This window comes from Coregonus lavaretus (genome assembly GCF_964263955.1).
Source record: "Coregonus lavaretus genome assembly, chromosome: 9".
NCBI classification, from domain to species: Eukaryota; Metazoa; Chordata; class Actinopteri; order Salmoniformes; family Salmonidae; genus Coregonus; species Coregonus lavaretus.
This window is the reverse complement of record NC_139996.1, coordinates 28,112,121-28,125,088: the sequence shown is the minus strand read 5'-3', so window position 1 is coordinate 28,125,088 and position 12,968 is coordinate 28,112,121. Positions and strand designations below refer to the sequence as shown.

The 12,968-nt window shown below is 45.9% G+C and overlaps 1 protein-coding gene across 1 annotated transcript in view; it reads left to right on the top strand.

Moving 5' to 3' along the window:
* LOC311135318 (semaphorin-3D-like) overlaps nt 1–12,968 on the top strand; it is a gene marked incomplete at its 3' end in the record, with an annotated part of 92,271 nt that overhangs the window by 37,866 nt on the left and 41,437 nt on the right. The window contains exons 4-7 of the mRNA XM_084169265.1: nt 9,363–9,425; nt 9,547–9,666; nt 9,864–9,957; nt 10,692–10,820. Of these exons, the coding sequence (XP_084025391.1) occupies nt 9,363–9,425; nt 9,547–9,666; nt 9,864–9,957; nt 10,692–10,820 (406 nt within the window). The remainder of the gene's footprint in view (nt 1–9,362; nt 9,426–9,546; nt 9,667–9,863; nt 9,958–10,691; nt 10,821–12,968) is intronic.

Here is a 12,968-nt window from a genome sequence, read left to right as displayed (position 1 = left end):
TTTCTGAGCTAATAATGTAAAAAATTATATATATAAAAAACAAAATACTGCAAAGTTTCCTAAGAGCTAGTCGCGAGGCCGCCATCTTCGTCGGCGCCAGGTAATTGCATTCCAGGTGACTACCTCATGAAGCTGGCTGAGAGAATGCCAAGAGTGTGCACTCTTCCAAATTGTCCAAAAAAGTATATTTATAATAATAATCCTCCTTTTTCTTGATTTCCTTCTTATTGTTATTATTACTATTATTATAATTATTATGATAATCAATATAATAATAAGTAATGTCGTTATCATTAGTAGGCTTAGTATGACAGCCTTTTATAACCACCATCGAGCTGTAGGCCAAAGAGCGCATCCTGTTTAGTCTTAATACCATAACATACTTAGGCCTATATTTCAATACTTATATAGGCTACTGTATCAATCAATCATTCATTAGTTGATTTGAAATGCAATCAAGCATTTTTTTAAATAAAGCGATCCTTGAATAATTGGCGTAAACAATAAATAAACCATTCCATTTCGGAAATTGCATTCCTGAGTGGCGCAGTGGTCTAAGGCACTGCTGCGCAGTGCTAACTGTGCCACTAGAGATCCTGGTTCGAATCCAGGCTCTGTCGCAGCCGGCCGCGACCGGGAGACTCATGGGCGGCGCACAATTGGCCCAGCGTCGTCCAGGGTAGGGGAGGGAATGGCCGGCAGGGATGTAGCTCAGTTGATAGAGCATGGCGTTTGCAACGCCAGGGTTGTGGGTTCGATTCCCACGGGGGGCCAGTATAAAAAAAAAATGTATTCACTAACTGTAAGTCGCTCTGGATAAGAGCGTCTGCTAAATGACTCAAATGTAAATGTAAATGTTTTTATTCTTTAATGTACAAAAAAAAAGAAGAAAAAAAAAGATTACAACAGACTCTCGGGTACGCTTATAATTTATTTTGTGTTGTTTACATTGGCCATAGCGTTGTTTACATTGTTCCAAACAGTCAGAAAAAAATATATTGTAATCCAACAGCACCTGCTTGGCACACATAATATGCATGCAGCTCTTGCTCCTTACCTTCTTTTTCTTGATCTCCAGTATTTTCCACAACTAGTCAAATGTATTCCACATATCCAACTTCCCCTTCACCTCCTGAGCAACCAGTAAACATTACCCCATTTCGAGTTTATTTGTCACATCCTCGGCATCCATTTTGCTGTTCTGCGTTTGTTATAACCAATTTATTGATGTGATTATTGTATGCTATAGGTCAGGCCCTATTGGTCATGTAAAGAGAGCAAGGGTTGAGGGAATAGGGAATGTTTTTCCTAACCAATGAGGGATTTTGGTTTCAGATCTTTTCAGTCAGAAATGGCTGTAATTATGTTGCAGCTTCAGCAACATGCACAGCGCGATATACACTGTTGAAGTTCTGTAGTGGTCGCTGCAGTATGGAGGAGAGAGAGACAACGGGTGCTATTCACACAGTCACTCGCTATCATTTTTTTTAACACAGCGCAGCAAGTCTGAGCACAATCAAATCAATTGCGGTCGGATTCCCTCTAGTCATTTGTGTGTCTTAATTATTTAAATGAACAGTGCGCTTAAAGTATCAGAAAAGCTCAGTGCCTATACAGTGAGGGAAAAAAGTATTTGATCTTGATTTTGTATGTTTGCCCACTGACAAAGACATGATCAGTCTATAATTGTAATGGTAGGTTTATTTGAACAGTGAGAGACAGAATAACAACAACAAAATCCAGAAAAACGCATGTCAAAAATGTTATAAATTGATTTGCATTTTAATGAGGGAAATAAGTATTTGACCCCTCTGCAAAACATTACTAAGTACTTGGTGGGAAAACCCTTGTTCGCAATCACAGAGGTCAGACGTTTCTTGTTGCTGGCCACCAGGTTTTCACACATCTCAGGAGGGATTTTGTCCCACTCCTCTTTGCAGATCATCTCCAAGTCATTAAGGTTTCGAGGCTGACGTTTGGCAACTCAAACTTTCAGCTCCCTCCACAGATTTTCTATGGGATTAAGGTCTGGAGACTGGCAGCATTCTCACGTAGGTGTTCCTCTTGTCCATGTGGGAAAGGCAGTGTGGAGTGCAATAGAGATTGCATCATCTGTGGATTTGTTGGGGCGGTATGCAAATTGGAGTGGGTCTAGGGTTTTTGGGATAATGGTGTTGATGTGAGCCATGACCAGCCTTTCAAAGCACTTCATTGCTACAGACGTGAGTGCTACAGGTCGGTAGTCATTTAGGCAGGTTATCTTTGTGTCCTTGGGCACAGGGACTATGGTGGTCTGCTTGAAACATGTTGGTATTACAGACTCAGTCAGGGACATGTTGAAAATGTCAGTGAAGACACTTGCCAGTTGGTCAGCACATGCTTGGAGTACATGTCCTGGTAATCCGTCTGGCCCTGCGGCCTTGTGAATGATGACCTGCTTAAAAGTCTTACTCACATCGGCTATGGAGATTGTGATCACATAGTCATCCGGAACAGCAGGTGCTCTGATGCATGCTTCAGTGTTGCTTGCATCGAAGTGAGCAGAGAAGTGATTTAGCTCGTCTGGTAGGCTTGTGTCACTGGGCAGCTCGCGGCTGTGCTTCCTTTTGTAGTCTTTAATAGTTTTCAAGCCCTGCCACATCCGACGAGTGTCAGAGCCGGTGTAGTACGATTCAATCTTAGTCCGGTATTAACTCTTTGCCTGTTTTATGGTTCGTCGGAGGGCATAGCAGGATTTCTTATACGCGTCCGGGTTAGAGTCCCGCTCCTTGAAAGCGGCAGCTCTACCCTTTAGCTCAGTGCGGATGTTGCCTGTAATCCATGGCTTCTGGTTGGGGTATGTACGTACGGTCACTGTGGGGACGACGTCATCGATGCACTTATTGATGAAGTCAGTGACTGATGTGGTGTACTCCTCAATGCTATCTGAAGAATCCCGGAACATATTCCAGTCTGTGTTAGCAAAACAGTCATGTAGCTTAGCATCTGCATCATCTGAGCACTTTTTTATTAACTGAGTCACTGGTGCTTCCTGCTTTAGTTTTTGCTTATAAGCAGGAATCAGGAGGATAGAGTTATGGTCAGATTTGCCAAATGGAGGGCGAGGGAGAGCTTTGTGTGCGTCTCTGTGTGTTGAGTAAAGGTGGTCTAGAATTTTTTTTCCCCTCTGGTTGCACATTTAACATGCTGGTAGAAATTAGGTAGAACGGATTTAAGTTTCACTGCCTTAAAGTCCCCGGCCACTAGGAGCGCTGCCTCTGGATGAGCGTTTTCCTGTTTACTTATGGCTTTATACAGCTCATTGAGTGCAATCTTAATGCCAGCATCAGTTTGTGGTGGTAGATAGACAGCTACGAAAAATATAGATGAAATGTATCTTGGTAAATTGTGTGGTCTGCAGCTTATCATGAGATACACTACCTCAGGCGAGCAAAACCTCGAGACTTCCTTAATATTAGATTTTGTGCACCAACTGTTGTTTACAAATATACACAGACCACCACCCAGAGTCAGCTGTTCTATCCTGCCGATGTAGCATATATCCCATCAGCTGTATGTTGTCCATGTCGTCGTTCAGCCACGACTCGGTGAAACATAAGATATTACAGTTTTTAGTGTCCCGTTGGTAGGATAACCGTAATCTTAGGTCGTCTAATTTGTTCTCAAATGATTGAACATTGGCTAATAGGATTAATGGAAGCGGCAGAAGCGACCGTCGGATCCTTACAAGGCACCCCAACCTACGTCCACGATATCTCCGTCTCTTTCTCATGTGAATGACGGGGATTTGGGGCTTGTCGGGTGTCTGTAGAATATCCTTCGCGTCCAGCTCGTTGAAGAAAAAATCTTAGTCCAATACGGGGTGAGTAATCACTGTCCTGATATCCAGAAGTTATTTTTGGTCATAAGAGACAGTGGCAGAAACATTATGTACAGAATAAATTACAAATAACGCGAAAAAACACACATAATAGTACAATTGGTTAGAGGGCTGTAAAACAGCAGCCATCTTCTCCGGCGCCACTTATTCTTACCTTACTTACATTTACATTTACATTTACGTCATTTAGCAGACGCTCTTATCCAGAGCGACTTACAAATTGGTGCATTCACCTTTTAGCCAATGGGATAACCACTTTACAATATGTTTATTTTTTATTTTTTTGTCTTTGGGGTGGGGTGGGGTAGAAGGTTTACTTTATCCTATCCCAGGTATTCCTTAAAGAGGTGGGGTTTCAAGTGTCTCCGGAAGGTGGTGAGTGACTCCGCTGTCCTGGCGTCATAAGGGAGCTTGTTCCACCATTGGGGTGCCAGAGCAGCGAACAGTTTTGACTGGGCTGAGCGGGAACTGTGCTTCCGCAGAGGTAGGGGGGCCAGCAGGCCAGAGGTGGATGAACGCAATGCCCTCGTTTGGGTGTAGGGACTGATCAGAGCCTGAAGGTACGGAGGTGCCGTTCCCCTCACAGCTCCGTAGGCAAGCACCATGGTCTTGTAGCAGATGCGAGCTTCAACTGGAAGCCAGTGGAGTGTGCGGAGGAGCGGGGTAATGTGAGAGAACTTGGGAAGGTTGAACACCAGACGGGCTGAGGCATTCTGGATGAGTTGTAGAGGTTTAATGGCACAGGCAGGGAGACAAGCCAAGAGTGAGTTGCAGTAATCCAGACGGGAGATGACAAGTGCCTGGATTAGGACCTGTGCCGCTTCCTGTGTAAGGCAGGGTCGTACTCTCCGAATGTTGTAGAGCATGAACCTACAGGATCGGGTCACCGCCTTGATGTTAGCGGAGAACAACAGGGTGTTGTCCAGGGTCACGCCAAGGCTCTTTGCACTCTGGGACGAGGACACAACGGAGTTGTCAACCGTAATGGCGAGATCATGGAACGGGCAGTCCTTCCCCGGGAGGAAGAGCAGCTCCGTCTTGCCGAGGTTCAGCTTGAGGTGGTGATCCGTCATCCACACTGATATGTCTGCCAGACATGCAGAGATGCGATTCGCCACCTGGTTATCAGAATGGAGAAGATTAGTTGTGTGTCGTCTGCGTAGCAATGATAGGAGAGGCCATGTGAGGATCTGACAGAGCCAAGTGACTTGGTGTATAGCGAGAATAGGAGGGGGCCTAGAACTGAGCCCTGGGGGACACCAGTGGTGAGAGCACGTGGTGCGGAGACAGATTCTCGCCACGCCACTTGGTAGGAGCGACCGGTCAGGTAGGACGCAATCCAAGAGTGAGCCGCGCCGGAGATGCCCAACTCAGAGAGGGTGGAGAGGAGGATCTGATGGTTCACAGTATCAAAGGCAGCAGACTGGTCTAGAAGGACGAGCAGAGGAGAGAGAGTTATCTTTAGCAGTGCGGAGAGCCTCCGTGACACAGAGAAGAGCAGTCTCAGTTGAATGACCAGTCTTGAAACCTGACTGGTTTGGATCAAGAAGGTCATTCTGAGAGAGATAGCAAGAGAGTTGGCTAAAGACGGCACGCTCAAGAGTTTTGGAGAGAAAAGAAAGAAGGGATACTGGTCTGTAGTTGTTGATATCGGAGGGATTGAGTGTAGGTTTTTTGAGAAGGGGTGCAACTCTCGCTCTCTTGAAGACGGAAGGGACATAGCCAGCGGTCAAGGATGAGTTGATGAGCGAAGTGAGGTAAGGGAGAAGGTCACCGGAGATGGTCTGGAGAAGAGAGGAGGGGATAGGGTCAAGCGGGCAGGTTGTTGGGCGGCCGGCCGTCACAAGTCGCAAGATTTCATCTGGAGAGAGAGGGGAGAAAGAAGTCAAAGCATAGGGTAGGGCAGTGTGAGCAGGACCAGCAGTGTCATTTGACTTAACAAACGAAGATCGGATGTCGTCAACTTTCTTTTCAAAATGGTTGACGAAGTCATCCACAGAGAGGGGGGGGGGGGGGGAGGATTCAGCAGGGAGGAGAAGGTGGCAAAGAGTTTCCTAGGGTTAGAGGCAGATGCTTGGAATTTAGAGTGGTAGAAAGTGGCTTTAGCAGCAGAAAAAGAGGAAGAAAATGTAGAGTGGAGGGAGTGAAAAGATGCCAGGTCCGCAGGGAGTCTAGTTTTCCTCCATTTCCGCTTGGCTGCCCGGAGCCCTGTTCTGTGAGCTCGCAATAAGTCGTCAAGCCACGGAGCAGGAGGGGAGGACCGAGCCGGCCGGGAGGATAGGGGACATAGAGAGTCAAAGGATGCAGAAAGGGAGGAGAGGAGGATTGAGGAGGCAGAATCAGGAGATTGGAGGGAGAAGGATTGAGCAGAGGGAAGAGATGATAGGATGGAAGAGGGGAGAATAGCGGGAGAGAGAGAGCGAAGGTTGCGACTGCGCATTACCATCTGAGTAGGGGCAGAGTGAGTAGTGTTGGAGGAGAGCGAGAGAGAAAAGGATACAAAGTAGTGGTCGGAGACATGGAGGGGAGTTGCAGTGAGATTAGTAGAAGAACAGCATCTAGTAAAGATGAGGTCAAGCGTATTGCCTGCCTTGTGAGTAGGGGGGGACGGTGAGAGGGTGAGGTCAAAAGAGGAGAGGAGTGGAAAGAAGGAGGCAGAGAGAAATGAGTCAAAGGTAGACGTAGGGAGGTTGAAGTCACCCAGAACTGTGAGGTGTGAGCCATCCTCAGGAAAGGAACTTATCAAGGCGTCAAGCTCATTGATGAACTCTCCAAGGGAACCTGGAGGGCGATAAATGACAGAGATGTTAAGCTTGAATGGACTAGTGACTGTGACAGCATGGAATTCAAATGAGGAGATAGACAGATGGGTCAGGGGAAAAAGAGAGAATGTCCCCTTGGGAGAGATGAGGATTCCTGTGCCACCACCCCGCTGACCAGATGCTCTCGGGGTATGCGAGAACACATGGTCAGACGAGGAGAGAGCAGTAGGAGTAGCAGTGTTTTCAGTGGTAATCCATGTTTCCGTCAGCGCCATAATGATAATGCCCTCGAAACCAGTGTTTGGAGGATATATTGGCACTCCAAACACAAGCTTCAACAGCATTATTCCTTAAATAATGCACACTCTAGAATGCCCTTCAGGCCAATCAGAAACGAGTATTCAACAATACCATGGTATAACATAAAGTAAGAACAACCACAACCGAGTACAAGGAGAGAGAAAAGGGCTAACAAGCTGTCTGACATCTTTCAGTCAAAGGTAGGTGGCTAAAACGAATGTAATTTGTCAGTCGGCCAACTATGCTTCATAGGCCTACATTAAAACTAGGCTACATCAATGAAATAGTTTGGTGACTTTGAGAGAACTTTGATTTGATTAAATTGCAACAAATACAACAAGAACCCATTAGATTCATACAGTGAGGGAAGAAAGTATTTGATGCCCTGCTGATTTTGTACGTTTGCCCACTGACAAAGACATGATCAGTCTATAATTTTAATGGTAGGTTTATTTGAACAGTGAGAGACAGAATAACATAAAAAAATCCAGAAAAATGCATGTCAAAAATGTTATAAAATGATTTGCATTTTAATTAGGGAAATAAGTATTTGACCCCTTTGCAAAACATGACTTAGTACTTGGTGGCAAAACCTTTGTTGGCAATCACAGAGGTCAAATGTTTCTTGTAGTTGGCCACCAGGTTTGCACACATCTCAGGAGGGATTTTGTCCCACTTGCAGATCTTCTCCAAGTCATTAATGTTTCGAGGCTGACATTTGGCAACTCGAACCTTCAGCTCCCTCCACAGATTTTCTATGGGATTAAGGTCTGGAGACTGGCTAGGCCCTCCAGGACCTTAATGTGCTTCTTCTTGAGCCACTCCTTTGTTGCCTTGGCCGTGTGTTTGGGGTCATTGTCCTACTGGAATACCCATCCACGACCCATTTTCAATGCCCTGGCTGAGGGAAGGAGGTTCTCACCCAAGATTTGACGGTACATGGCCCCGTCCATCGTCCCTTTGATGCGGTGAAGTTGTCCTGTCCCCTTAGCAGAAAAACACCCCCAAAGCATAATGTTTCCACCTCCATGTTTGACGGTGGGGATGGTGTTCTTGGGGTCATAGGCAGCATTCCTCCTCCTCCAAACACGGCGAGTTGAGTTGATGCCAAAGAGCTCCATTTTGGTCTCATCTGACCACAACACTTTCACCCAGTTCTCCTCTGAATCATTCAGATGTTCATTGGCAAACTTCAGATGGGCCTGTATATGTGCTTTCTTGAGCAGGGGGACCTTGCGTGCGCTGCAGGATTTCAGTCCTTCACGGCGAAGTGTGTTACCAATTGTTTTCTTGGTGACTATGGTCCCAGCTGCCTTGAGATCATTGACAAGATCCTCCCGTGTAGTTCTGGGCTGATTCCTCACCGTTCTCATGATCATTGCAACTCCACGAGGTGAGATCTTGCATGGAGCCCCAGGCCGAGACAGATTGACAGTTATTTTGTGTTTCTTCCATTTGCGAATAATCGCACCAACTGTTGTCACCTTCTCACCAAGCTGCTTGGCGATGGTCTTGTAGCCCATTCCAGCCTTGTGTAGGTCTACAATCTTGTCCCTGACATCCTTGGAGAGCTCTTTGGTCTTGGCCATGGTGGAGAGTTTGGAATCGGATTGATTGAGTGCTTCTGTGGACAGGTGTCTTTTATACTGGTAACAAACTGAGATTAGGAGCACTCCCTTTAAGAGTGTGGTCCTAATCTCAGCTCGTTACTTGTATAAAAGACACCTGGGAGCCAGAAATCTTTCTGATTGAGAGGGGGTCAAATACTTATTTCCCTCATTAAAATGCAAATCAATTTATAACATTTTTGACATGCGTTTTTCTGAATTTTTTTGTTGTTATTCTGTCTCTCACTGTTCAAATAAACATACCATTAAAATTATAGACTGATCATTTATTTGTCAGTGGGCAAACGTACAAAATCAGCAGGGGATCAAATACTTTTTTCCCTCACTGTATGTATATTTCTCCATTTACAGTGGTATAATCATATCAGATTTTTTTTGTTGATTTTGTATGCTTTTAAATAGCACTTCCGGTTTTAACGGGAATACCGGGATGCTGTAATTTCTTTACATTTTCTCGGGAAGAACAATTGGTAGATTCTCTGGAAAAAATTAAACCCTATTCCTGTCTGATTTAAGAAAATGTTATTCTCTGAAGGTTTTGTGTGGTATGCTTTGTTCTTATGTGTTGTGTGATGTGGTTTTGGTAGCATCTTTTTATTTTATTTTTAATTTAACCTTTATTTAACTAGGCAAGTCAGTTAAGAACAAATTCTTATTTACAATGACGGCCTACACCGGCCAAACCCGGACGACGCTGGGCCAATTGTGCACCGCCCTATGGGATGTAGGATCAGGGGTATTATTTGAAGTGTGTTGTCTCTTATGTAAACCTCCCTGTCTATCTGTTCCCAGATCAGCTGGCCATCCCCCAGAGACACAGTGGAGATGTGTAAACTGGCAGGCAAGAACGCTCAAGTGAGTACAACCTGGAAAATGTCTGGCCTGACAGTAAAATCTCTATTCAGAGCACTAATTAAAATATAGTTTGTTTCTGTCTGTGTCTTATTGGTTCTTCTCCTCTGCTTCTCTCTCTCAGTTGGAGTGTGCCAACTTTGTGCGTGTGCTCCATAACTTTAACCATACCCATGTGTATGCCTGTGGGACAGGAGCCTTCCATCCGATATGTGCCTTCGTTGAGATCTCAGGACGTAGAGTGGTAGGGTCAGGGATAATTATACACGCATGGACGCACACAAACATACACATACACACACATAGACACCCATACACACACACACAGACACAGACACACACACGTACACACACACACACCACACACACACGTACACACACACACACACACAAACTGCATTCCTTACTGCTTACACGGTCTCTCTCTGTCTCTCTTTCCAGGAGGGTGTGTTCCAGTTGTTGTCTGGTACAGTGGAGTCCGGGAGGTTGAAATGCCCTTACGATCCCTGGCAACCTTTCACCTCTGTCCTCACAGGTCAGACCACACCCCTTCCATCTGACAGTTGATCACCCCCACCCTGACACCATCCTCCTACAACCAAATTCAGACCTACATCCCACTCTCTCCTCTCCTGGTGATCAAAGCCCATGTACACCACTCATGTACGCTCACACTCTAGGGCCCTACTCTCTGTTTTGAATACCTAATTATTTCTTAATGTAATAAACAAACGTACTTGGCATGAAACTATAAACACTCAGACTCACGGAGTGTATTTGTATGACCCCCTGTTTCCCTCATGACTGACTCTGCTATCCCCAGGGTGTGTGTGTGCGTGTTTGTGTGTGTGTATGTGTGTGTGTGCGTGCGTGTACATGTTTGTGTGTGTGTGTGTGTGTGTGTGTGTGCTTGTGTGTATGTTTTTTTGATGAATTAAGACAGAGTGAATTCAGCAAGACATCGTCATCTAAGCCAACTCCTAATATATCAAAAACATTGTTGTCCAGGCTAGATTCATGGAGACTTTGCTCTGCCTATCTTCTTACAGAAAACTGATTACAGAAACATAATCTCATGCCAAAGAATGTCATATTACTGAAAGTATGAGGCACAGCTTAAAGAGAGATTGTCTGATTGTGTTTGTTCAGGTTTGTTGTCACTTTTGATCAGAATTGGGTTTGTTACTAATTGGTTCACATTTACAGTTGTACTTGACGCTCATTCTCATTGGTCCAGGTCTAACCCTCCTTGTCTCTGATTGGTTGCAGACCAGTTTCTGTATGCTGGCACGGCATCAGACTTCCTGGGTAAAGACATAACGTTCAGCCGCTCCCTGGGCCCACCCCCCGACCAGCACTACATACGTACTGACATCTCAGAGGACTACTGGATCAACGGTACACACACACAACACACACACGCACACACGCACACACGCACACACATACACACGCACACACATACACACACACATATACACACACACACAAACACACATACAGACACACACAAAGAGATCAACACACTCACCCATACACACACAAACACATGACGAACAGACAAACGACACACAGAAACACACACACGTATTGTAGAGCTATGAGTTATGAGCTTGTAGAGCCATACATTATGACATGACATTATTTCTCAGTAACTGTTGGCCTGGTTCTTTTGACTACATCCTTCCTCTCAGTCTTAGTACACAAGGATTGGTTGAAGTAGGTGAGTTCATTCATAACCGAGTTTGTCATTGAGTGTTTCGCATCCCATTCTTTACATTGATACACAGAGCTGCTTTGTGTTCTCATGGAGCGATAGAGGGACGTTATTGGCATTCCTTCCACAAAATAAATAATAAATAAATAATCATGTTTTACTTTTACAAGACACCACACTTACTGTAGAGCTACAGCACACACACCTACTGGGGAATTGACAGGGCCCTAGTCTACACAGACAGTTCACAGGGACCTGGTCTACACAGACAGTTCACAGGGCCCTAGTCTACACAGACAGTTCACAGGGCCCTAGTCTACACAGACAGTTCACAGGGACCTAGTCTACACAGACAGTTCACAGGGCCCTAGTCTACACAGACAGTTCACAGGGACCTAGTCTACACAGACAGTTCACATGGACCTAGTCTACACAGACAGTTCACAGGGACCTAGTCTACACAGACAGTTCACAGGGCCCTAGTCTACACAGACAGTTCACAGGGCCCTAGTCTACACAGACAGTTCACAGGGCCCTAGTCTACACAGACAGTTCACAGGGCCCTAGTCTACACAGACAGTTCACAGGGCCCTAGTCTACACAGACAGTTCACAGGGCCCTAGTCTACACAGACAGTTCACAGGGCCCTAGTCTACACAGACAGTTCACAGGGACCTAGTCTACACAGACAGTTCACAGGGACCTAGTCTACACAGACAGTTCACAGGGACCTAGTCTACACAGACAGTTCACATGGCCCTAGTCTGCACACACCGTTCACAGGGCCCTAGTCTTCACAGACAGTTCAAAGGGCCCTAATCTACACAAAAAGTTCACAGGGCCCTAGTTTACACATACAGTTCACATGGCCCTCTTCTACACAGGCAGTTCACAGGGCCCTAGTCCACACATAAAGTTCCCAGGGCCCTTGTCTATACACACACAGTTCACAGGGCTCTAGTCTACACAGAGATTTAACAGGGCCCTAGTCTACACAGACAGTTCACAGGAACCTAGTCTACACAGACAGTGCACAGTGCCCTAGTCTACATATACAGTTCACAGGGCCCTAGTCTACACAGACAGTTCACATGGCCCTAGTCTGCACACACCGTTCACAGGGCCCTAGTCTACACACACAGTTCAAAGGGCCCTAATCTACACAAAAAGTTCACAGGGCCCTAGTTTACACATACAGTTCACATGGCCCTCTTCTACACAGGCAGTTCACAGGGCCCTAGTCTACACAGACAGTTCACAGGGCCCTAGTCTACACAGACAGTTCACAGGGACCTAGTCTACACAGACAGTTCACAGGGCCCTAGTCTACACAGACAGTTCACAGGGCCCTAGTCTACACAGACAGTTCACAGGGACCTAGTCTACACAGACAGTTCACAGGGCCCTAGTCTACAGAGACAGTTCACAGGGACCTAGTCTACACAGACAGTTCACATGGACCTAGTCTACACAGACAGTTCACAGGGACCTACTCTACACAGACAGTTCACAGGGCCCTAGTCTACACAGACAGTTCACAGGACCCTAGTCTACACAGACAGTTCACAGGGCCCTAGTCTACACAGACAGTTCACAGGGCCCTAGTCTACACAGACAGTTCACAGGGCCCTAGTCTACACAGACAGTTCACAGGGCCCTAGTCTACACAGACAGTTCACAGGGAAATAGTCTACACAGACAGTTCAAGGGACCTAGTCTACACAGACAGTTCACAGGGACCTAGTCTACATATACAGTTCACAGGGCCCTAGTCTACACAGACAGTTCACATGGCCCTAGTCTGCACACACCGTTCACAGGGCCCTAGT